General features: G+C 40.6%; 1 protein-coding gene across 1 annotated transcript; it reads left to right on the forward strand.

Moving 5' to 3' along the window:
- The first annotated feature begins 3814 nt into the window (after window positions 1-3814).
- On the forward strand, window positions 3815-27249 carry LOC306913593 (nuclear GTPase SLIP-GC-like). The gene is made up of 18 exons (XM_079490355.1): window positions 3815-3858; window positions 8724-8765; window positions 8874-8904; window positions 10452-10539; window positions 10738-10960; window positions 11280-11543; window positions 11732-11929; window positions 12030-12208; window positions 12378-12471; window positions 14288-14372; window positions 14488-14606; window positions 14811-15130; window positions 15260-15377; window positions 15604-15712; window positions 17292-17434; window positions 17742-17823; window positions 17976-18081; window positions 26693-27249. Exons 2-18 carry the CDS (start codon window positions 8730-8732, stop codon window positions 27111-27113), a joined length of 2616 nt encoding a protein of 871 aa, XP_079346481.1. The 5' UTR covers window positions 3815-3858; window positions 8724-8729; the 3' UTR covers window positions 27114-27249.
- The last annotated feature ends 398 nt before the right edge of the window (window positions 27250-27647 follow it).

The following is a 27647-nucleotide window of genomic DNA, read 5'->3' on the forward strand; positions in this document are numbered from 1 at the left end:
AATGCGACATGCTGTCGCAGTTAAGCCCATATATGCAGATCCCTGATGTCAAGCCCATATATGGAGATCCCTGATGATCAAACCTATGTAGAATTTGCTAGAAAGAAATCTGTATTGTTTGACAAATGGTGCTCGGTACTAAAGCAGTGACTGCTCACCAGATCCGTGAATTGATTTTGTTGGAGGAGTTTAAATCCTGCCTAAATGAGCGTATTGTTGTCTACTTAAACGAGCAGAAAGTGGACAGTTTGGATAAAGCGGCGGGTTGCGTGGACGGGGGGCAGAGCGGGGAAAAAGAATGCGTGCGACCTAGATCGCTTCTCGCCCTCAGGGCGTGTTACTGGTTTTATGTATTATTTATTACTTTATTTATTTATTTTATGTATTTGAAGGATTTTCTTTTCCAACCTATCTTCATAATTGGTCCTCATGTTCATTATAAGATGGCACAGTTCAATATGGGACAGTTCAGAAAGCTGTGACCTATCTTCAAGGCTATCTTCAAAGAATCTAAAACAAGAAAAAAGGATCTATCGTTGTGGAGATATTCACTATATTTACCTTATAGGAAGGCTAGCATGCATTAGTGTAAGTTTTAGCTCCCCCAGGGGGCTACAATGTTTAGAGTAGCACTACTTCCACCTCCTCCCTAGTTTAGGCCGCCGCCCATCCCTTAGGTTGATAAGACGGAAGCAAGCCTCTTTTGAATCGACCAGCTGTGGAGGCACAAGTCTCTGATAGCTGACCAAGACTTAGGCATTTGCAACCACAAGATTTTGAGCCGTGTAGAACACACAATCTAACTTCTAAATGGACTAACGGTATGTTCATTCTATTTCTGTGTTAACATTGCATCATCATTGCACAGTACATTACCAGTTAATATGTGTGAATGATAAATAACCAATAAATAATGTAAAAGCCACTGGTTTTGGATATTTAAACACTGGATTAACAGTTTTAAGCTTTAGTATTAAACAGTATACAACGTCTGAGTAATTCGCCTAGTAGTAACCATTTAGTCGTTAAAGGCCTTCCCAGGGGCCTTAGGCTTGATATAAGTACCTCAATTGTGCACGATTGAACAAATCAATGAATTAAGCAACAATAAGAGTGAAAATATTAGATTCCGGGACAATCGTTGCTTCCAGAAGTCATCCCGGAGGCCTGGTGACAGGTGACAGTAGGCTATTTTTACTCTTAAATAAATAAATAAATATATATATATATATATATATATATATATATATATATATATATACACCGGTATAGCCTATATTTTTTTTAAACCACAAAAAAAAGCCTACTGAGCCTACTGTCAGCTGTCCAGCAGTCCAAATTTTATTAAATTAAATTTCAGAATGGTAGGCCTGAGGCCTACCATACCAGGCCTCAGGCCTGAGGCATACCATCGCGTGGCACATCTATGCACGGAATGTCTATGTTCACAGGCTTCTGTGTGCGGCCTAGAGGGCATCTGAGCATGTGCTACAGTTACACCATACCTCTTATTACACCATGTGTCCTTTGGGAAACCGGGCCATACCTGTCTCAGGTCAGATATTTTATCACAAAATATGCATATTCTCCTTTATGTCGCCTTCATCTATTTCGCTACTTTGAGGATCTGACTTGACTGTCGCTTCTTAGCACGATCTAATTTGGTGTTGTTGAACATCCGTTGACGTTTCTTCTCAAAGTAGTAATTTTATCGATCTCACAAAAGAGTGGAACAAGCATGGTGTAGCCATCATGTTGAAGAACATGATGGGTTGGTGGTGATAATGATACTAAGATCATTATTTTTGTCTTGGGATTTCAATAATTGGGTCTTATCAGTACAGTTAGTGCTTCCATTGCACGTTACATAACATGAGAAAAGGGCCATTTAGGTGCAGAGGTGAGTGGGTGCGTGTTATATGGTTATTATAGAGATTGCTTTCTTTTCAGAGGACAGTGTTACTTGAGGTCAGGTGGAGATCACTGCAGTTCTACCTTACTAAACCAAAACTATTTTGTTTGGTAATGTTTGTTTGATGAGACATCTTCTATCATGATGAGAAAGTCTTAGACCTTGCATCCATTTCCAAGTTAACTGTATAACATTAGTTCATTTTGCTGTTCAAAAGAATGCTGGGATTCTCCTTCCCCTGGTTGTTTCCCTGGTAAATCATCAATCTGCATCCTGCAAGTTAGCAATACATACTTTCTATACTAGTGTCTTTCGACACTAAAGAGGCACCGATCCTGCCGCAGTGAGCATGAGCAGCAGCAGTGCCCGTGAAATGTGCATGAGGAAAGGACAATGAGGGCAAACGTATCAACCTTCCTGGATTGAGAAATTATGGTGGATCACGTATGACTCCACCCAAAAAAAGTGTTCTGCTAGTTCTTGTAGCACTTATCTTTTGTGAGATCATCAATGCATAGAATAAAGCAAAATAAAATATCAAAACTGAAAATGTATATATGATGATGTTTTAGGCTGACCAACTGAAGAAATCATGATATTTCTGAGACCATTCATGTTTCTGGAAGATGCTTCTAAACTAGTTTGATCACTTCAAATAGTCTTTCATCTTAAAAGTACGACCGAAAATAGTCAATCTACAAGCTCATAACACGTTGTGCTGCGAGTCTGCGACATGTTGTAGATCTGCTATTTCCGGTGCGCAGCAAGCTTTCACAGAAGACACGCTGGCTTCTATATTGAATCCAAATGACTGAAATCAGACTCGTGGCGACTGAGATCCATCCATGTCTTCTTGCATAATGTTGTGCAATGTCGGTGCAATGGCATTCATTAATTACTTTGTTGACAAGACATGGACAACATTTTTTTACCCTTTAAAATTTTGGAAAAACTATATGAATAGTGTTTTTTAACACAAATCTTCAATTATGGGGGTCACTGGCAAAAATGTCATTGGCCACTGGCCACAATACATGAAAATATTTGAAAACAGCAAGAGGATGCCCCCCCCTTCTGTCTCATGTTGAATGGAAGAGGGAGGGGAAGAGAGTTACTGTAAAGGAAGAGGAGAGGAAGCCCTATAGCCGGGGAGCCACAGGCCCAAAAGCTCAATGGTTAAGGATTAACCTGTGATGTCATGCCGTACTTTTTATTTGTGTTTTCTCTATTCATTTGGACATTAAGGTCCACAGAATGACCAGAATTTCCCAAATTTCATCATACTTTAAGTAGCATGTGACAATTGTGACATGTCAAACTAGGCGGTTTTCATGATTCTGAATCCATTCCAAGCATTTGTTTTGCACGAAAAACACTCCTTGGCCTAAAAACGGCCATAGCCGTCATCACAAATGTGATGAGGTCAGCACAAAAGTGATGAGGTCAGCACATTTGGGAACATTTTGGCAAGTGGCTATGGCCGAATTTAGGCCAAGGAGTGTTTTTCATGCAAAACTAATGCTTGGAATAGATTCAGAATCATGAAAACCCCTTAGTATGTCACAATTGGCACATGGCACATGCTACTTAAAGCATGATGAAATTTGGGAAATGTTGCCTTATATTGGTTGTCTACAGTATGGTGTGGTATACAAAAATGACTATAACTTTTTTTTCGCAATGTTTCCGCTAGAGCAGGCCTCTCATTCTGTGGACCTTAATGACCAAATTAATAGAAAAAACACAAATAAAAAGTACGGCATGACATCACAGTTCCTGTCCAATTTTGGGTCTGTGGCTCCCCGGCTACTACAGTGAGTGAGTCATTTGTTTTTGTTTGAGCAAGCATGTCCTCAGATGAACTCCCACACGCATCCATGATTCACACACTGATACTCTGATGCGAGTCCACCACTCTTCTTTCAACTTCTTATGCTCCAAGAACGGTAAAATGTCTTTAAAATCTAGATATTCATCAAGACAAGCTCATGGCAGAAAATATTACAAACGTTTCAATTGTGCTGTTACATTGTATAACTATGCAAGTATATGGAATAGACTAGTAAGGCTACTTTACTGAGATAACAGCTAAATGTCCTATAGTTCATAATTGCAGACCAGTTGAAATATTCACTTTATGAAAGTATGGTATGTAAAGGGTTTGATACAATTGGTGACAACGCCCTCGGATGAAATCTGAAGCCCGGATGAAAGTGAACATAGTGTTCTCTTTTGGCTTCTACTTTTAACAACTTAAACCCCAGCATCCTTATATGCTGGGGAAATCTCTTGCAGAAAATAGTATGATTAGCTATTTTCAGCGAAGATATTGAACCTATTTAAACCGGGAAACTTGTTATAGTTGTATATCTCTATGCTTTTAAATGGCTGTCTGCTAATATCATTAGAAAATAGCTGATATACAAGCTCATTTTCAAATGGCCAATGTAGTAATAGGGCTGAAGTGGTTAATGTTTGTTTTGTAATATGTTTGTGACGCCCCACTATATTCTAGAGTTGTCATGGGAGTGCCTTGTCTACTAATGCTGTTTTGGGTCATTTGACAACGCCCTCAGATGAAATCTGACATCCGGATGAAAGTGAACATAGTGTTCTTTTGGCTTCTGCTCGTAACCACTTAAACCCCAGCAGGAAAACCTGAAAATAGTAGATCGGCTATTATGCCATTAAAACCGGGAAAGCATCTGTGTCATTTTAGAATAACGTTGGCTATTCAAAAATGGCAGATCTACAAGCTCACATCTGCAAGTTTGTAGGCCTACATCTGCCATTTTTTTTAATTTTTATGATTTGTACTTTATTAATTTTCTTTTGTATATGAAACATTGACAGACATAGACAAAACACAACGAAATAAATGCATAACAAAACAGACACATAACAAAATAAAACAAAACAATATAACAGAGATGCACAGAAATATCCCGCAGTCCACCCCAGCCCCAATTCCAGACATATTCCTTCAGTGTATTTTTCTAAAGTTGCAGCCCGTTCAGAGCTCACTCAGAGCCAGAAACTAATCAGAGTCCTGATACGTGCATATGGTAAAAGCCCTATTTTAAGTCATAGTCGTCCATCCTATTGAGCAGCCTGTATGACAGTCGCTCGTAAGCGGCCAATAGTCCTACATCTGCCATTTTTGACCATATTTGAATCTTGAAAGTGTTTAAATTTAATGATTTTCTGGGGGTCCCTGGCACAAAACATGCTTCCTTGACATGAAAAAATTGAAAATGCTTGAGAAGATTTAGAAGGCATTTGTAGAATCTAAATGGGTTAAATGGTTAATGTGGATATGAATTCACCTGGATCACAGGAGAGCATATTTGATGCATGAATACATTATTTGTCATTGCATTGTTATATAATATGAATTTATAAATTTAAAAAATACACAAAGCAACACAAAGTAACTACAACAGTGGTTATATTGCAACGACACTGATATTCAGAAGTTGTGTTTTGTGAGTCAGCTTCTTGCTTCAAATGTCTTTTTAATTCCATAACAGAGATGAAATTAATGTACTGTACTGTATGTTGTTGATTATCAGTGATGGAATAAGTACTCACATTTTTTTGTTTAGGTGTCAGCTGCAATGTAAAAACAAGTAAAAGTCTGGTATTCAACATTTACTTGAGTAAAAGCATAAAAGCATTGGCATCAAATTATACTTAGTAAAAGTCCTTTTGCACACAGGTTCACACACAGGCAGCAGGCAGATCATGATCAAGGCAAAAAGAGAAATCCTGCACCACAGCTGTCTTCACTTACAGACAGTCACTATAAGGTTTTGGTTCCTGGGCCGTCATCATCAGGTATACAGTATAGCTATACCTGATGATGAAGGTCCAATTTATTTTTATTTATTTAACCTTTATTTAACCAGTAAAAAACACATTGAGAACCGACAAGCGATCGAAACACCATGGTAACCTCTAAACCTGATATGGCTGTAGGTGGAGACGATGTGTGGGATTCCTCTTTTTGTCTTTATCAATAATTAAAAGTATTCATTATGCAGAATGTCCCAATTCACAAGTTTTCAAATATCATTAGAAAATAGCTGATATACAAGCTCATTTTCAAATGGCCAATGTAGTAATAGGGCTGATGTTGTTAATGTTTGTTTTGTAATATGTTTGTGACGCCCCACTATATTCTAGAGTTGTCATGGGAGTGCCTTGTCTACTAATGCTAAAAGTATAAAGTTGCGAAATTGAAACACCATAAAAGTACCTACATTTTTACCTGAGTAAATTACAATGTACTTAGTTACTTTCCACCACTGCCAATTTGGGCCATTTGCAGTTTCTGTTTCTCTGAAACGGGAAGTTAAGCTCGGCAGGTTTCTAGAGAATCAGAAACCGTTTGTGTACCAGAGGATATTGGGGAAATGGGCATTGGGGGCACAGGTCTCCACCAGGAGGATAGGAGTGTGTGTGTGATGTTTGGCAAAATGTTTAGGAGCAATATAAGTGTGTGTGTGTGTGTGTGTGTGTGTGTGTGTGTGTGTGTGTGTGTGTGTGTGTGTGTGTGTGTGTGTGTGTGTGACGCGGCTTGGCCTGTTGTAGCGCCACCATAAGGCTGATTTGAAAACTGTCAAGTGGCATTTCTTCCAAAGCCTAGTGGGAATATGCATGCACAGTTTCACCACAATCGGACGCTGCGTTGAGTAGTTGTGGCGATTTGTACAAAACGGGCTACTCCTGAAAGGTTTAGAAGCCAATCGTAGCCAATGAGGGTGGATTATGAGAAATCAAACAAACCCATCTTGATCACATGACTATGGAGAGCATGTGTACCGATTTGCGTGAAATTTGGATAAAGTCTGAAGGAGTAATATTAGAAAATGTGTTTTCTAATATTGAGGTTCATCGTTGGCATCCAGGGAGTGTGTGTGCAAAATTTGGCATCGACCGGGTTAACGGTGCCGGAGATTAGCTGTTCACGGACGGACGGACGGACGGACACACGGACGGACGGACGGAGTGCAAAACATACTCTCTCCCCATGCCTTCGGCCTGGTGGAGACAATAACACACAAAAGGGAAGTGGATACCACCACTGGAGCAGGCATCGCCTGGTTCCAACCTGGGCCACAGCGCCAGCACTAAAACAGAGGAAACTAGAAAAAGTGCCCTTCTGGGCACAGGTCTCCACCAGGAGGATAGGAGTGTGTGTGTGATGCTTGGTCTGTTGTAGCGCCACCATGAGGCTGATTTGAAAACTGTCAAGTGGCATTTCTTCCAAAGCCTAGTGGGAATATGCATGCACAGTTTCACCACAATCGGACACTGCGTTGAGTAGTTGTGGCGATTTGTACAAAACGGGTACAAAGCGGGCTACTCCTGAAAAGTTTAGAAGCCAATCGTAGCCAATGAGGGTGGATTATGAGAAATCAAACAAACCAGTCTTGATCACATGACTATGGAGAGCATGTGTACCGATTTGCGTGAAATTTGGATAAAATCTGAAGGAGTAATATTAGAAAATGTGTTTTACATATGTCGGCCTCCTGGTGGCGCTATAAAGAGCAGATGTGAAAAATTCCAGGCAAAGGTTTTTCCTTGGCCTCTAGGGAGTTGGCATACAAAGTTATCCGCAGATCCGTGCAGTTAGAGGTAAAAACACTTTTCGGCCAGTTATAGCGCCACCATGAGGCTGAGTGGAAAATGTTCACGTGGCATTTCTTCCTCGGCCTAGTGGGAATGTGCGTGCACAATTTCACGGAAATCACACGATGTGTTCATGATTTGCAGCATTTTCTTTGAAACTGAGCACTCCTGCGAACTTTGGAAGCCAATCTTAGCCAATCAGGATGGAGTCTGAGAAATGTGAAAGACCGGTTTCGTTGAATGGCTCTAGAGAGACTGTGTACCAATTTGCGTGATGTTTGGACAAAATCTGTAGGTGTACTGTCCAAAAACTTGTTTTGCACAAAGCGGCCTCCTGGTGGCGCTATAACAGGCCGTTCTGGAAATTTTTGGACAGAGGTTCATCGTTGGCATCCAGGGAGTGTGTGTGCGGACGGAGTGCAAAACATACTCTCTCCCCATGCCTTCGGCCTGGTGGAGACAACAAAATAGTGAGCACAGTGCAGAGCACTAGCAATACATTAGTTTAAACATACAATTCACATTAAGCAGTATTTGACCGGGGGGCCTTCACACAACAAGAGCTGTTGGTCAGTGGTGGAATCAGTCCAGGCAAAGCAACAGTTAGGCTTAAGGTGGCCTTACACTAGCCGATTCTTTTCAATCTGAAATCTGATAGCACCACACACTACAGGATAATCGGAGCGGGGCAGAGCAAATATCAAACATGCTTGATGTTGATCGGGTCGATCCCGATCGCGCCCCGAGCAGATCGATTGAGTCGGGCACCCCCCGAGCGTCAAAAAATGCCCGATTATCGGCTAGTGTAAGGCCACCTTAAGTGTCCCTGGCCCTGAAATGATGATAAGAGAAAGCGGCCATGTTAGCCTGCTAGCCAATAAGAATGACGTTTAACCCCTTTTGGACAGAATTCATTTCTAATGATAAAACATATTTCTGCCATCAATGAGATGCTATATTAAGTTGAGATACTCAATTTGAATTTAGCACAACAATAGATATAATTGTTAAAATATATATATATACACAAGTAGTTTGCTTTTACTCAACTTTGTACTGTAGTTGAGTAATATTTGTATCTATACTTTGACTCAAGTGCTACAGTTGAGTACTTTGTCCACCAGTGCTAATGAGTGCTATCCTGTTTGTTTTGTTGTTTCACATTTGTTAACAGCTCAAGATGGCCAGCTGGGAACCGTCGACATCTGCAGTGCCAGTAATCTAGTCAAATTTTATATATATATAAACATAATTTACATATGGATACAATATGCATGTACGTGTGAAATGCTCAGTTAACACCTGTGTTTCCTTTCTCATTCAGGCAGATTCCTCTATTAATATTGAGGTTCAAGGTAAAGAAAGACCCTCATATCTTCTCAACAATACGATATTAAAAGTTGGGATCTCTGTTCATCTAATTATGCACTAAATGTATTGGCTGATTTAACTACCCTATTTGTTATTTAAGTATCTTACTGCCACACTAGCACCACTCAGGGGACATGTCCCTATTCTGGGTAAATATGGCCAAGTCTGATCTAACAGATAAATAGCTCTCTAACTTCAGTGTACAAGAGCCCAAATTTCTCAATGTGCACAAGTTTTTAATTTGACCCTGTACATTAGCACACCCCAACCCCCCTTGCCAGGCCGAAAGGTGTGGCTGAGTGAGACTATGTTTTGTGTACTGTACTGTACTGTACTGTACTGTACTGTACTGTACTGTACTGTACTGTACTGTACTGTACTGTACTGTACTGTACGTAGGCCTACGTCCATTCGTCTGTCCGTCCATCCATTCGTCCGTGCGTCCGTGTATACGTCCGTCCGTCTGTGTATACGTCCGTCCGTCTGTGAGCAGCTAATCCCTGCCATAGTTTGTTGTCCCAATCGAAGTGAAACTGTGAACACTGTGAACACTGAGCAGAACCTCTGCTCCAAATGCTTCATTGGTTTCTTATATCGCCACCAGGAGGCCGATTTTTGCTAAACACATTCCTTGGGTATTACTCAGATTTTGGCCAAACATCCCGCAAATCAGTACAAGGTATTGTATCTGAATCATGTGATCAAGTTCAACATTTTCACAATCCACACTGCTGATTGGCTAAGATTGGCTTTGCAGGAGTGGTACTGTATGTAGGTTTTGAACAAAATTCCTCAAATCATTAACACTGCGTGTCATTGGCGTGAAACTTTGCACGCACATTCCCACTCGGCCAAGGACGAAATGTCACCCTACATTTTTTAAATCAGCCTCGTGGTGACATGCCAATTTGCGTTTTTTACCTATAACTGAACCGATCGGTGTGAAACTTTGCATAAACACTCCCTAGAGGCCTTTTAAAGCGTCACCACGAGGCCGATTTTTGCTAAACATTTATTATTTTAAATTGCAATATTACTTCTACAGATTTGGGCCAAACATCACGCAAATCGGTACACATTATCTCTATAGTCATGTGAACAACGCAGATATGTCCGATAGGCTAAGATTGGCATCTGACATTTTGCAGTAGCCTATAGTGGTTCATTTTGAACAAAATGCCTCAAATCATGAACGGTGAATGCAGCGTCCGATTGCCGTGAAACTTTGCACGCACATTCCCACCAGGCCGAGGAAGAAATTCCACCCTTTTCACAATGGCCTATTATAGTGCCACCAGCAGGGCATTTTTTACAAAACATTGTTTTCTACAGATTGTGTCCAATCGTCACGCAAATCCTGTTCTTCCTGGTCATCTGTGTCACTAATTTCTATCACACTAGGTGCTCTTGCCCTCTTTATCACACTAGGTGAAATAAATCCATAATCCAAATTATACTTAAGTACTGTACATTTACTTAGTTACTTTCCACCACTGGCTGCTGCACAGCTAAGGTTTTGATTCCTTTACAGAAGCTGAATTAGCTGAGGTGAAAGACATCATGAATGATGTTTACAAGAAACTCAGTCATCAGGATACAGATCTCAACACATTTCTAAAGTGAGTATGCCTACTCCAACTAATGACTCCTTTCCACAACAAATCTGTCTCACAATGAAAACTAACTTTTCAAGGTTTAAAGAAAAACAATGATATTTTTGTAAATATGTATTTGTTTACATTTTACATTAAGGTTAAATTAAATTACCAGCACATTAAATTAAAAGTTTAAAAGTTTGTGTGTGATTTTCGCAACAGGGGAAAAATCAAAGATTTGGAGAGCAGCAAAACGGAGCTGGTGGGTGTCTTTGGTAGAACAGGAGCTGGGAAAAGCACTCTAATAAATGCCATTATCGGTGAGACGAATCTCCTGCCATGTGGAGGTAGCGGCGGTACTGCGTGTACCTCAGTCATGATTCAAGTTCAGGCAAATATGAAAGACTCCAAATACATAGCAGAGATTGAATTCATCCCAGCAAAGGTAAACATTAACATACATAAAACATGATATTATGTTGCATTGGTATACTCAACCCCAGTGCAAAGTATAGATAGCCTACTCGTCATCAAATATTACTCAACTTAAGTGAAGGTTGCTCAGTCAAGTTTGTACTGGAAGTTAAAATACTGGAGTATTTAAAAATACTATTTAAAAAAAGTATTCAAAAGTACTGCAAAACAATAATAGAACTCATGTAAATGTACTTTGTTACTGACCACCACTAGTTTTCACTTTTCAGCAAAATAATGACATGTTAATTTGTACAAATTTGCAACAGGACTGTCTCTCTTTTATTTAGGAATGGGCAGATGAGTTGCAGGATTTGAAAATGATATCTCGCAAACATGGCGATAGTGACGACAGCGATGATGACGACAGCGATGACGACAACGTTGATGACAAAAAAACAGACGGTGATGATATTAACGAAAAGTTCTCAGCACTGTATGGAGAAGATTTTAAGGAGCATGCAGATATTGAAGACTACTTGACCGACAAGAAGTTTAGAGATATCGGTATTCCAGAATTTCTAAAATCACAAAAGATACTTAAATGTGAAAACGTAAGTTGACCTCAACGCCAGAGTGGAAAATGATGAGTGAGAGTGTTATGTTTGTAGATAGATGATCCATAATTGAGATGTAGTTGCATTAAAAAAAAAAAAAAAAGATTGATTGAATGAATACATAAAAGAATACAGAATACATAAAATAATACATAAATGTTCATTCACCTGATTGTGTGTTACAGTCCTCAGATTTATCCAAAGAAATAGCACCGTACACAAGACGTGACAGTAAAAGAGGTATTGGCAGACAGTATTGGCCACTCGTGAAGTGTGTTACAATTAAGGTACCAAAGGCCCGCAAAATTCTTCAGCATGTTGCAATTGTGGATCTTCCTGGAACTGGAGACCGTAACAAGAGCAGAGATGAAATGTGGAAAAAGGTAATTTAAATTATAAATGCAAATCACATCATGATAATGCATTGAAAAACAATATACAATATCTATATCTATGTAAGATTATTCAATTACTTTCTCCTAGTTTGTTCAAAATTGTGCTGCTGTGTGGATTGTGAGTGACAAATGTCGAGCCAGTTCAGAGAAGGAACCATGGGAGATTTTAAATCAAACCATCAGCCTCATTGGAAACGGTGGAGAGTGTCAAAGCATCTGTTTCATCTGCACCAAATCTGATGTTCTAGGCATTACAGACGGAAACTTGTGAGTTTGTGAGGAGGTGGATGGGGGGCATTTTTACCTTTCTTTCTGAGAGGGTACCACATTGTTTGCTAATAATGCCTGCCTATCAAAAATATATTAGATCATAGTTTTCAGTGCTAAAGATGAAAATGTATTGAATAACCCAGTAGATTTTCACATTTCCTTCCAGGTCAGAACGTGATTGTGTATTGCAAAGCAACGAAGAAGTCAAGGAACAACTGCGAGAGGAATTTAAAAAAGAAAAAAACAGGTCGTCCATCAAGGTACGTTTTACAGTGAGACATTTACAGTGAGACCAATTTTGCAGCAGGCGGCTTGGCATGAAGCGTGTAGTAGGGCCATCAAGATGTGAGCTGGTCCATTTCCGTTTTTGACACAGCATAGTTAAGGAGGCAACACCCAGATGTGTAGGTTTAACACAATTAATCCATGCTTGGATGACCCACTCTATACATCCCATGCAGGCATAATCCCATCCACTCTGCACTATCTAGCCCTATCTGGATGGCAATAATCAACATATGTTGGTTAGGTCGTCCAATGATCCATGGGTCGGCGGTTCGAATCCCGGCTCCTCCTGTCTACATGTCGAAGTGTCCTTGGGCAAGACACTGAACCCCAAATTGCTCCCGATGTGCTGGTTGGTACCTTGCATGGCTTCCGCCGCAATCGGTGTATGAATGAGTGTGTGAATGGGTGAATGTAATGCACAATCTATGTAAAGCGCCTTGGATAAAGGCGCTATATAAATGCACCATTTACCATTTACCATTTAACATTTAGTGCCATAAAAAAAGCTGCACAATTAACATAGGCTCAATCATATAGCACGACACCATCCTACCACACTGGATTTGTTATAAAGAATACTACATACATACACGCACGCACGCACGCACGCACGCACGCACGCACGCACGCACGCACGCACGCACGCACGCACACACGCACGCACGCACGCACGCACGCACGCACACACACACACACACACACACACACACACACACACACACACAGTCACTGTTCTGGCAGGAGAGGGTGGGGCAGAGCAGCTCGCAATTCATTTTCAATGGAAGTCACGTGTTTTTGACGAAACAGCTTTGCTTGATGGCTCTGTTCTGCCCCCATCCACCCCATGAAGCAAGGCTGTTTCGTCAAAACCATGTGACTCGCATTGAAAATGAATTGCGGGCTGCTATGCGCCCCCTCTCCCCCCAGAACAGCGACAGAATGCCTGTTTTGACAGTGTGATCCAATGCTAAACAACACACAGTATACTGAATAATAATAATAATAAATATAGATGCAAGCAGCGACAAGGCGGGACCAAGCAATAAGTCCTTTTAGGCTGCTCAACAGTGCCACTTTATGTCACCCAGCGGTATTGCATTTTAACTGTTTTTCATACAGTATATCAAAATGGCGGGTGATCTAAGGCAGGGGTTCTCAACCTTTTTGGCCGGGGACCCCCGAAAATGCTTTGGCAACGTCTCGGGACCCCCGCCCCGCCCCCTCCCGACCCCTAATATAAATTGACTGCTACAATAACCTTAATAATAGAGACAATACACCATAAATAAATACTGAAACCATCATCATTAGGGAAGGTGTATGCATGTACTATGTGTACTATATGTAAATTCTTCATTTCCACTTTACAGCCATTCAGTTGCAAAAAATAAATACAAATAAAATAATTTGGGGACCCCCCAAAATAATTTGGCGACCCCTCTAGGGGTCGCGACCCACGGGTTGAGAACCCCTGATCTAAGGGTCAAAAGTCAGAACACGAAATTGTTGGCATGAGGAGAGACATACAGTATATGCATATTGAAGTTTTTTTGCCGGCTGTCAAACGGTTCATGAGCTATGCCCGTTCAAAGTTTGCATTTTCAAATAGCGCCACCCTTTGGCCAATGGTCGTTGGCTGACTTTACCGACTGCACGGTTCAGCCAGAACTGCTATTTTTGGCGGAAAAAGAAGAAAAATCCGGAAAATACAATAAGGGATCAAGAAGTCCCTTAATAATAATAAATAATAATAATAATAATAATTGTTTTTTATTTGATTCGTTTCAGAAACATTTCGGCGAAGAAAGTGACCTTTTCAAAGTGTTCACAGTCAGCTCTAAGACTGTGAAATATCTGCAAGAAGAGGACACTGGTAGGACAATTCTAATGTGTAGTATAGGATTAACTATTAGCATAGTGTGAAAATTCCATAACATACAACATACATTTTAGACTGGACATTTTACTGTATATAAACAATTTTCCAGAAATTCCAGAACTTAGGCAATTTCTGGAATATCTCAGCGACCGTCACTCAAAGACAAAAACTTTTGTCAAAGGAGCCTATGGAATACTTTCTCTGATGAAAGGGAATACTCAAGGAACGGTATGAACAACACGCACACGCGCACACACACACACACACACACACACACACACACACACACACACACACACACACACACACACACACACACACACACACACACACACACACACACACACACACACACACACACACACACACACACACACACACACACACACAGGTCTACATTATTATGATTCTGATTGAAAATTTTGATTTCAGGACTCCAAAGCAGACGTCGACCTGAAAACAAGTCTTCAGAAATGGATCAATACAGTCAATCAATCCATGACAAGGCGTCATAACGCTTTTGAAAAATGCCTCGATGAAGGGGTTTCAAAGTCAGTAAAAAAGTGTGATAAAGTCTTGGCTTGTGCCACAGGAAAAAAAGGCTGCGGACATCATTCGAAATTGAAGTCTTTAGTTCAGAACAACGGCATTTACAAACCAAAAAGCAAAAAAGGAAGCAACATTAATCTCAATGAGAGATTATGCAAATACATGAGAGAAGAGATTGATTCAGAGTTTTGCAAGACCTTCCCGTAAGTACAGTACCTACTGTCAGCAGTCATAAAACCATGTCTTCCAGCATGTTGATTTAATAAAACGGGGAGAGGGAGGGCATGTCTTAAAGGGCTTCCTCAACTCAATGCAGATCCTATACATTTCAGGAATGAACGACAAGCTGGACCCATCAAAGAGGCCATCAATACATTCCCACTTGTCACAAAGAGCCTGCGTGACAAGCACAAGGAGGTTGCACTGCAGATGACATTTCTGAAGACAGAGGTATAACTACACCTCATTTTGATAGATTTTGTCTCTGAAGTAAGATAGAGAAAGACACAATAATTTGTATTTGTTTGTTTGTTTATTTACCATGACATTATTGTTCTCTAGGCTGATATATAATGCTTCATCTGATTGAAGCCAATTTCCACGAGTAGATGAGTTGTTTTTCGTCTCTATAGTGTTCAGTTTATTTGGTTTTCTGTACTTTTCTTTTAATGAACAGGAGGAGAAATTAAAAACAAAACTTGTCAATGTCATACGTGAAGAAAAGAAATACATCTACTCCAGTCTAGAAGTGTCAATCCAGAAATCCATGCAGCCATGTTATAAAAGTAAGCCATGTTTTCACTATACAATGCCAGTATATTACCAGCTAACATTTGCACAACTTACTGGCATCTAGTGGGAGAGTCAGTAAAAGTGCTGGTAATGCCTGGAGTTGAGTTCAGTCAGACAACTCTTGGATTACATATTATTAGGGTTATTTATTGAGCTCATTTCATTCATTTTCTTTAAGCATGAATTATAATAATTATCTAAAAGAACGTCAAAACAAGTAAAAGGTTCAGGCCTGTGTGTCCACAGTAAGGTGATGTTTTTAAATTGTGAATGGAGCCTCCAGGTGAAGTATGTAGAAGTTTCGACGTATCAAAATCCTCAATTGACTTCCATTATAAATTTTAAAGTAAAATATCTCAAAAACTACTGAACATTTTATACTCAAGAGATTCTGCACGATTCTACAGTAAGCTGAACAAGATTGAATGGAGTTTCTACTGTAAGTGAAAGCGTGTAGGTCTGTAGGACTAGTTATTTGCCAAAGTTTTCTCTTGACGAGAACTATAGTGGGGTTCGCTGCTAAAGCGCTGCTAAAGCAGCGACCCCACAATTACTAGGCTACTTGTCAAATGAAAACATACTGCATGAAAGCATAGGCAGACCCTTCAATAGGAATATGAATCTTGATTTGATTCACCTGTGATTCCCATAGCTGCACGTTCCTCAGAACACACCTGATTTTAATTACAGGGCAACTCCGTTTAGTGTATTACTAATTTTAAACTATTCAACATACAGCAGATGCCCTCAGGGTGTCTTACTGTAGTCTTACTGGTATTTAACCAGAAGTATTACTGATACTTTGACTCAAGCACTATACTTGTCAAGAAGCAGCAGGATCAGGGCCCACATGTAAATCTCAAAGCGGGCCCACTAGTGTGGTACGCTGCGTAACAAAAACCCCAGCTCCGTAGGATTCTTGTGCTAAATTTTATTTTCCCAAACTATGAGAAAATGATGGGGTTCAAATTTTTCCGGACCCCCACCTCCTTTCTGGACGGGGGGGTCATCTATTTTGGGACGTCCCAGAACAGTACGTCAGCCAGTTAATGTCCAATTATCATAATAAAAAAAGTTGTTTTTTATGTTTTAAAACATTCAGAGTTGATTTCTTACACTTTTAAAGTGTCTAGAAGAATCTTTTCTGACTTTTGGTAGGGGTATTTCCTCACCAGGCACCCCCCAGACTGACCCCCATCTCAGTACTCATTACATTCTTCGCTCTGCTGCTGCTCCAGAACTATGTCAAATTAGATCATAATTGAAGCATAAACAAGTCTTCCACATGGGGTCCAGGACTCCTAGGGGGTCCTCAGAGTTACTACAGGGGGTCCACCAAATCTTTGTGGGATAGCCTAGGAACTTATTTTTTACATTGAACCACTTGAACCATAGCATCCTTATTCTGAAGAGAATCTTTTGTTAAATTAAATTAAAATCTAAAAGTAAGTATAAATGAAAATGTAATTAAATTAAAATATTTAAATGATCAATTCATCATTTAAATGTTGTATTATCCTCACTGAGAATGGCTGACCTTGAATTGAATTGTGCTTGTTTGTTGTACTGTAGAAGCAGAAGAACACCATGGAACAGGGATGAAGAACAAAATTAAGCAGGAGCTGAAGGATCATCTCAATGCTTCAAAATCCATCCATCCATCCATGTTTGAAAAGGCTAAGAGAGACATGCTGGAGCGCATGGAGTTTCTGAAGGTTTGTTAACACTCATCTAAAAATAAAAGCATAAAATAAAATATTGGTAGTTATTTGTTCTTAAAACGGATGTCGAATGAGGCCCAGGAACGGTGTGTGTGTGTGTGTGTGTGTGTGTGTGTGTGTGTGTGTGTGTGTGTGTGTGTGTGTGTGTGTGTGTGTGTGTGTGTGTGTGTGTGTGTGTGTGTGTGTGTGTGTGTGTGTGTGTGTGTGTGTGTGTGCGCGTGCGCGCGCGCTTCCTTGAAGATTATTTATTGACAAATCTAGATCACTTGTCATGCATTTTATACGTTTATCTTCATTTCAGGATACATTGTTGGACACACTCCGAAATGATATGCAAACATCCATTGACCAGTCACTCAAGAACAATTTCAAGTCAGTCCCAGGTAACAGAAAGATATATATTTGTTATGGTTTGTGGTGAATTATTTAATAATAATCAACAAGTGGTTTATATAAATTGTATAATTGACGTACCATATACATTTTATTCATTTGGATACCGTAGTTAAATACATGCGAAACAATGTTGTTACAGATGTCACTGAGCAATATGAAAAGGTGAAGATATGCCATGACAAACTGAATGGGACTGCAGGAGGCAGAGAGAATGAGACACCCGGATACTCACGGAAGGCGCAAAAGTCAGTAAAGGCACACAAAGTTTAAAAAGAGGGAACAGCCGACCTTAATGCATGTTCGCCAACCTTAATGCATGTTCGCCAACCTTAATGCATGTTCGCCAACCTTAATGCATGTTCACCAACCTTAATGCATGTTCACCAACCTTAATGCATGTTCGCCAACCTTAACGCATGTTCACCAACCTTAACGCATGTTCGCCTACCTTAACGCATGTTCACCAACCTTAACGCATGTTCGCCTACCTTAACGCATGTTCACCAACCTTAACGCATGTTCGCCTACCTTAACGCATGTTCACCAACCTTAACGCATGTTCGTCTACCTTAATGCATGTTCACCAACCTTAATGCATGTCCGCCTACCTTAACGCATGTTTGTTCACCAACCTGGGGGGCTGGCTAGCACTGCTAACCAGCTCCATCTCTGCTACAAACTTGTTTAGCATATAGGTCATATAGGCCAATGTGATAGCATAACCTACTATTTGCCATGTTCATTAATAAAGTTATGCATTCATTACTTATACATTTGAGATGAGTTTAGATTAGAATATGGTAATCCCATAGCAGTCGCAATACATTTCAGTACAGTGAGATTATGTTACAGATTACTGCTGTGACACGGTGTGACTCGTGCTCTTCCTTTTTTTGGACTTACTTTTTCAAAAATCTCTTAGAATAGGAATTGAAAATTATACAATTGACAAAGCAGATGCCATAATCCTGCCTTTCCTTTAACGACCATTTTGTATGGATCAGAAAAGAGATACTTGGGCGTATAACATAATGTTATTTTTGGAACTTGAGATGAGGGGCCCTATCTTGCACCACCCCTTACCCCTTATCCCTAAACTTATTTTCATTTTTTTACTATTTTGAAAATCATTTTAAAATAGTTCAACTAGCTGATATGTACATCGACACATTGTGAGCTTGTAGATCGGCTATTTATGACATGACAAATACGTTTATAGGGATAATGGGTAAGGAAGGGGTGGTGCAATATATAGCCCTTAAAGCTCCATTCACACCAAATAGGACAAATGTAATGCCTATGTAAATGAACGTTTTAAGCTTTTCCTTAAAGCTGGATAGCATTTTGGAGTCGCCTTAAACCTCCCAAAAGTTGGAGTGCAAAACTAGTGCACTGCAGCCAATCAGAGCAGGCAGGCATTATAGGCTTAAGATAGTTGAAAAAGCAAGTGAAGGCAACACACTTTACACAGTAGGCAGCATGTGACATATCGTCACCTTATTAAACTAATTGCCCAAGTCATTTTTTCAAGGTTTTCAGGAAACACAAAAAACTGTGCCAAATGTAGAATATATTATATTTCTTAATTATTTAAATTCCAAAAAATATGAAAAAATATGACTATTGACATACAAATAAAGGTGTATGTCAATCATGTAACATGTAAGGATAAAATGACTTAGGCCAATATCTGAACATGCCATTTTAACTTAGGCAATTATAAACCTTATTTAGGCCAAATTACTTCTGCAGTAAGTGACTTAGGCAAAATGTTTTTATTCCAATTATTTTTAATATACCATGGTTTAGGGTCAGCATAAAGACATTTGATACTGAAGGGGAGTGAATGGGAGTGAATGGGAGTGAATGGGACTGAATGGGAGTGAATGGGTTGTACTGTTACTATGGGACTGATACTATGGGAGTGAATGGGGGGTACTGTTACTATGGGACTGATACTATGGGAGTGAATGGGAGTGAATGGGAGGTACTGTTACTATGAGACTGATACTATGGGAGTGAATGGGAGTGAATGGGAGTGAATGGGAGGTACTGTTACTATGAGACTGATACTATGGGAGTGAATCGGAGGTACTGATACTATGGGAGTGAATGGGACTGAATAGGAGTGAATGGGAGTGAATGGGAGTGAATGGGAGGTACTGTTACTATGGGACTGATACTATGGGAGTGAATGGGAGTGAATGGGAGTGAATGGGAGGTACTGTTACTATGGGACTGATACTATGGGAGTGAATTGGACTGAATGGGAGTGAATGGGAGGTACTGTTACTATGGGACTGATACTATGGGAGGGAATGGGAGTGAATGGGAGTGAATGGGAGGGAATGGGACTGAATGGGAGGTACTGTTACTATGGGACTGATACTATGGGAGGAGTGAATGGGAGTGAATGGGAGGTACTGTTACTATGGGACTGATAATATGGGAGGGAATGGGAGTGAATGGGAGTGAATGGGACGGAATGGGAGGTAGTTACTATGGGAGTGCATGGGAGGTACTGTTACTATGGGACTGATACTATGGGAGTGAATGGGACTGAATGGGAGTGAATGGGACTGAATGGGAGTGAATGGGACTGAATGGGAGTGAATTGGACTGAATGGGAGTGAATGGGAGGTACTGTTACTATGGGAGTGAATGGGAGTGAATGGGAGTGAATGGGGTTTAATGGGACTGAATGGGAGTGAATGGGAGTGAACGGGAGTGAATGGGAGTGAATGGGAGGTACTGTTACTATGGGACTGATACTATGGGAGTGAATGTGACTGAATGGGAGTGAATGGGATGAATGGGAGTGACATTCCCATAGTAACAGTACCTCCCATTCACTCCCACTCACTCCCATTCAGTCCCATTCAGTCCCATGCACTCCAATTCACTCCCATTCACTCCGATTCACTCCTATTCAGTCCCATTCACTCCCATTCACTCCCTTTCACTCTGAATGGGAGTGACAGTCCCATAGTAACAGTACCTCCCATTCAGTCCAGTTCACTCCCATTCACTCCCATAGTAACAGTACCGCCAATTCACTCCCATTCAGTCCCATAGTAACCAGGGCCGCGGGAAGGTATTTACAGTAGGAGGTGCTGAACGTTTAGGAGGGGGTGCACACACGTAAGCGCGTCACAAAATGTGCGTGCACACACCTCGTGCACGCACATTTTCGTGCATTTTCAAGCGGAAAAGTGGCTTTTACTTTCCCTCTCTCCACACGCAGGTTATATGAACAAACCAGGGTTCATCATCATGCCAGCTTGTGTTGGACATTTTGATCAATATTTTATTTTTGTCACAAAATAAATGGTCAATAATTTTACCAGAAACCCAAATAGCTAGCCCTAAATGTATACGAATGGACTCATAATGTGCCATAGTGACTATTCCTGTGTGCTACACATTTTAAAGGGGGGCTAATTCAAGAAGAACAGAAGGGCCCAACAGTCTCATTGTGGGCATGGCATCTATCTATCTATCTATCTATCTATCTATCTATCTATCTATCTATCTATCTATCTATCTATCTATCTATCTATCTATCTATCTATCTATCTATGGGCATGACATATATATATATATATATATATATATATATATATATATATATATATATCTATGGGCATGACATCTATATATATATATATATATATATATATATGGGCATGACATCTATATATATATATATATATACTAGAATTTCGCGGGCCTTCGGCCCGCTCATCCCAGAGTTGCGTTGCCCCGCGTTGCGATACAGAAGTCCACAGATACAGAAGTGCACAGTGACACGCGTTGTATGCAGCTGTTTTGTGTTGCAGCGCGCGTGTAGTGTTGTTGTTCTTATCCATATATGCGCCTCGGTTCGTCCCGTTTGTTCCACGCCAGGTGTTGACGCAGTCGTTGGCGCAAATTTCTTATTATTTTAACTGTGTATGTAATCGCGGCTAGTAGCACACAGTTTTTTTTAGGAGCACGATGAAAAGTTATCCAAAAATGTGTTTGAGGGCCCTCCTATATACAGCTTTAGTCCCCACACGTCTCAATATTTGCCATTGACAAAGAACAGAGAAATTAGGTCGAAATGCCGCTAAATATGACGTAAATTAAAATGTATTATATATATATATATTTTTAATGGAATGTAAATACTTTACTTATAAAAAAACCTGGCAACCCGCACCCCGCGGTCATTTTCCGCTAACCTGAGCGGTGCTCCCTAGCCTGCTGGAGGGGTTCACATCATCCCATGCACCCTCGAGAGGAAAAAGAAGGAAAATAAATGCAGCCTTGAGCCTACCTACCAATGTGGTCTTGTGGAGCTTGATCACCTCCTCCTCCTCCTTTTCTCCCCAAATTGCCAATCCCAATAAATGCAAAAGTTGCCTAGTGTGAATACTTCCACAGCCTAATGACTAAAGGATAAACTATCAGTCTTCTCCGAAATCTGTCAATGTTTGTCAACTCAGCACGTGTTGACAACGCATAGTAAACAGAAGCCGTGTGTGTGTCACACCAAAAGTGGTGACCTATAGAATCCTGTACATAGAAGCATCACGCAATCGTCTCCCTCCCTGTGTGGGTCACGTGGTGGGCTGTGAGCAAATGGGAGAGGGAATGTAGTGTTGCCAGGTCCGCGTATTGTAAGCGAGTGGTAGTGTGTGTAAGTAGCGTGTTGAATGGCATTTTGTCTGTGCTTGTTTTCATAGACGTGGCAACAAATTAGGCGGGGGTGTCGGTGCTTGTGGCGTGTTTGTGTTTATTATTGATGTTGATGTTGTTTGTGAGTGTGGACGGGAGGCGGCTGTAGTGGCAGTGCAATGACAGTTTTTACGCGGGTGTTGTTGAGTGTGGGCGTGCGGCGCGACATGAGGAGATAGCCGTGGATCGACGCGGAGGGTAAGGCTGTGTCGTGTTAGTGTGTTGTTGCAGTGTGTGTTGCAGCGTGTTGCAGCGTGTGAGTGACGTAGTAGCTGGTGACTTTATGTTCCTGGCTTGGGCACACGTTTTGGGCACACCTTTTCAAATGTATAATAGATATATATATATATATCTATCTATCGGGCATGGCATCTATTTAGCCCTTGTCTTTTCATCTTATTATAGACCACTAATTCAGATGTGTAGGCTATAATTATGAAAAAAAAGTGTAATGCACATCAAACAATAATAAAAAACATTATTTATGATTAACATACTGTCTATTACTGATGATTGCACCTGACTTGATAAGGCAAAATGGTTGAAATGTCAGTTCCTTATATTTTATTTCCTTTTCTCAGTTATAGTCTGCTGGGAATGTCTAAATAATGATGAGAGAGCTCTATCCAGTTCCATGTATGGTACACAAATACATTATGGCTGAGATTTCACTTCTTTATTTCTTGTTCTCAGTTCTCTGTTTGCTGGAAACTTCTAGTCAAATGATTTGTGGTTTGCCAGAAAGGGTCTTTCCAAGGTTTCCTTTATTCACTTTCAGTTTCACTGCATAGTTGTACTACCGTATATGTATTTTGTGTCATGCCGTCTGTTCCCAAACTCATTTAACTGATGTCTTGTCTCATTAGTAGTAGCTTAATAAACAGGTCAATCCTGTGTTAATTCACTCCATCACAATCATATTTGTTAGTTTCAAGAGTAGTGGTTTCCGTTAAGGTGAACAAGTACCGGTATTCAATGTTGATGAGAAAGTCTTAGACCATGCATACCGGTAGGTGGTGTGATGTAAGTTATGCCAGTGGAACAATGAAAGAGCAACAATGAAAGGCAGCTACTAGAAAACATTACTTCTAGCTGTCTGTCTTGTCTTGCATCCTCACCTGACATTAATGAGCATGTCATCCCGACACTTCACCAGTCACCAAGATAATTCAAACTAATTATTTAAATATTTTGATATATTGTCTTGCCACGGACATGTGTGTCCATGACGAACATGTTGATGACCCCTGGAACAAACCGAATTAGGCGCCGATACTGGGATACATACAGCATATTTATTAGGCATAGTAACAGAAATCTGTTTTGAACATATAAATACATTTTTTGTTAAAAATATCATTATTTCTCCCCTTCTGTCCGGGGGGGGGGGGGGGGGGGGGGGGGGCTATGCCTGGGGGGAGGGGGTGCTCCAGCGCCCCCAGCACCCCTACTTCCCTCAGCCATGATAGTAACAGTACCCCCCATTCACTCCCATAGTAACAGTACCCCCCATTCACTCCCATTCACTCCCATTCACTCCCATAGTATCAGTCCCATAGTAACAGTACCCCCCATTCACTCCCATTCACTCCCATAGTATCAGTCCCATAGTAACAGTACCTCCCATTCATTCCCATTCACTCCCATTTACTCCCATTCACTTCCATTATATCAGTCCCATAGTAACAGTACCTCCCATTCACTCCCATAGTATCAGTCCCATAGTACAGTACCTCCCATTCACTCCCATTCAGTCCCATTCTATCAGTCCCATAGTAACAGTACCTCCCATTCACTCCCATTCTATCAGTCACATAGTAACAGTACCTCCCATTCACTCCCATAGTATCAGTCCCATAGTAACAGTACCTCCCATTCACTCCCATTCACTCCCATTCACTCCCATTTTGAAAGGTGTGTTAAAATGGCCTAAGTCACATTTTATTATGACTTAGGCAAAATAAAATGGCCTAAGTCTCACTCTTGACATAGGCCATTTTTTTAATAGGGTGTAACAGGAAGGCCTTTTACGTTACGGCTTAGGCGATTTTACCAGAGGTGGCCAGCATCACCAGGAGTTGATTTAGGCCAAAAACTCATTTTCGGCAAAAAATGACTTAGGCCATTAGTTTAATAAGGTGACGATATGTGACATAGACCTCAAAAGTGACCGCCCACTTTTATAATGGCACTGACTCCAGAAGACAATTTCCAATTCATTCACTCCATAGACATGTCAGAACTTATCTAAAGACTTTAAAGCTTGGAATCAAGCAAGCCAGCAGTGAGTCAGTTTATTGGTATTCTAGCACTTTGTACTAGCACTTTGCTCACTTTGCTCCTGGCACTTTATGACGATGTAACTTTACGATGCATGTACTGTACTTGAATGGCTTCTCCCTTTTTTTCTTATCCTTTTTATCAATTGCACATTGTGCCCATGCCATGTTGTCCTATGCTATGTTGTTACATGTCTGTTGTTGTGTTGTACTGTTTCACGTTTCAAACCTCTATACTGGCTGTAAACCAAATTGCCCCCCGGGGACACTAATACAGAACTTGAACTTGAACTCTATCTGAGAACCCATGCGAAAAAAGGGGGGGAATTCTATTCTAATACACACACCTGTGTGAAGTGAGGGGCGCTCATATCATCGTACAACATCGAGGACAAAACAAACACACAAAAAACAAACATTAAACTCTGTTCATTGTTAATGGCATTTAATGTTTGTGTCAGTGACAATGTTGGAATTATAATTAAGATAAAACCAATTTGTTGCATATAAAATGCAGAAGGGACAATTAATGATTCACTAATGATATAAAGGACTGTATAACTGAATTACTGAGCTGCACAGAGCTATAACTGTAAAAATACTTGTAAGAAAGTAATCAGAGTATAAATAGATACTCTGCACCACAATGGTAAAAAAATGGTTACCAAACCTTTTAGATGACAAAGTTAACAATTAGCTTTAACAGGATTACATTAAGCAGGAAATACTCTTTTAGAAAAATACCTTAAGTACCCAATAAAAAGATGAGACCACCAGGAAGAAGGATTGTCCAGTCAGAGCAGAATATGGTTTGGTCAATTCATTTTCAGATCAGAGAGACAGAACAGATACCCACATACAGCCAAATTACATAATCTTAATCCCTGTGCCACCAAAAAGCACAGGGTTGTCTCTCCCGGACACATCATGTTCCAGGCATTAATACTGTAGATCACGTCAGTTGTTGATACACCCTCATTGGCTGAATAGATAGTTCATTTCCGCATTATGCCACGCTGGCGCTGGTTGTCGAGCGCTCATTGGACCAGCACATGGATGATGAGACTGGTATCATGACAGCTTCCTTGGTTCCGTCATTGAGGGCCATAAACCGGGAAAGCTCAGAGGCTGGCGTTGCTATGGCAACCTGAAGATAACATTCTTTCCCTGCTAGCGGTAAACTTTCGACAGAGAGAAAGACTCCTATCTACTTTTCTCACTAGGCACCAAGGTCAAATACATGCAGTTCTCATATCAAAATAGACCTCTCAGTATGCGAGTTAACTTTGACTGTGGACAGACATTATGGAGACTGAATAAGGAGTCAACAAGATATTAAATCTGAATGTGGCATCAGGAAATCCATAATATAAATATGATAAAATAATATCAAGGATAAGATGAACAACCCGGAGTAAACAGGCAGTAGGCTATGAGTAAACTGATGATAAAAGGGCAAGATGACAAAATATGACCTATATGGAACACGGTCTGGGCCAAAGGGAACATTTAAACTACCATCCACCAAAATCACAGATCTACAATAACTCAAAATTATCCATCAGACAAAACAAACATTAAACTCTGTCCATTGTCAATGGAGTTTTTAATGTTTGAAAAACAAACATTAAACCTGTATAGGAGGGCCTCAAAAATAAATAAAAAAGCTTACAAGATGGTTTTTATACTCTGACAGAGATGCTTTACTTCAACCAAAACAAAAACACTCATCCAAAGGATAGTTCTTCAGTTTGCAATATTCACCATTGGCAAATGAAATGAAATATGTCTTAATCAAACATTTAGATGTGTTCATAACTCCATGAAACGGTTAAAAACAGCTTACTGTTGCTTTCAGACGGAGCCGACCACGTACTGCAGGACACCAGCCCTGTGGAAAGAACTGCATCTATTGCCCACAATCTGCTGATCTGGAAGAATTCACCAATCCTCACACCAAAACGATTGTCCGCCTGGAAACCCTGACAACATGTGAAACAACGAATGTGATATATGCAATCCAATGTCCTTGTTCCAAATTGTACATAGGAAAAACTTCTACCGCATTAAAAGACAGGATAAATAAGCATAAGTGTGATATAAGAGGCAAGGTTGGCTCTCTAGGAAAACACTTCGCCAAGCATGGCCATTCAGAAAATGATCTTACATTCTGGGCGATTGAAAAAGTACAGGGAGGAGATTTGGGACACGCAGAAGCACGTTGGATAAACGAGCTAAACACACGTTCCTCATCGGGTCTAAATGAGAATAAGGCCTAGGCAGCATTGTCAAGTCTGCTTGTTATATGAGTGACTTAGGGCATTCTTTTCTGTAAAGTCCCTTGTAAATATAGGTTGCCGTTTTTGGGGCGTGTTTATAAAGTGTTGTTGCTCATTTGGGCTTGCTTCCTAATGTTCTTTAGAATACGAGACATCTCACCCCGGTGAGTTGTCTTCACTTTTTGACATGTCGGGGTGAGTTGTCCGGACAGCTCACCCCGGACAGCTCACCCCGGAAAGTGAAGACAGCTCACCCCGGAAAGTGAAGACATCTCACCCCGGTGAGATGTCTTTACTTTCCGGGGTGAGCTGTCTTCACTTTCTGACATTGCGGGGTGAGTTGTCTGTACTTTCCGTGGCACCCATTACAGTAGGCATAATTCAATTTCGGATCTAACTATCGGTTCCTACAGACGTGCGCTGCGCGCAGTCACGGCTAATTATTTATTTATTTAACAGTAAAATCCGGTGAAACACTTGTAAGGAGTAGAGCGTCTCTCTCTCTCTCTCTCTATGCAGCATTGAGGGGGGGGG

Source organism: Electrona antarctica (genome assembly GCF_951216825.1).
Source record: "Electrona antarctica genome assembly, chromosome: 20".
NCBI classification, from domain to species: Eukaryota; Metazoa; Chordata; class Actinopteri; order Myctophiformes; family Myctophidae; genus Electrona; species Electrona antarctica.

What these genes read in the sequence shown, in the direction of transcription:
- LOC306913593 (XM_079490355.1), top strand. Translation starts at nt 8,730, where the DNA reads ATGGCCAGCTGGGAACCGTCGACATCTGCAGTGCCA. An exon ending in GATCTCAACACATTTCTAAA is followed by an intron (nt 10,540 to 10,737) that starts GTGAGTATGCCT and finishes TTTTCGCAACAG; the next exon opens with GGGAAAAATCAAAGATTTGG. An exon ending in CATGCAGCCATGTTATAAAA is followed by an intron (nt 15,713 to 17,291) that starts GTAAGCCATGTT and finishes GTTGTACTGTAG; the next exon opens with AAGCAGAAGAACACCATGGA.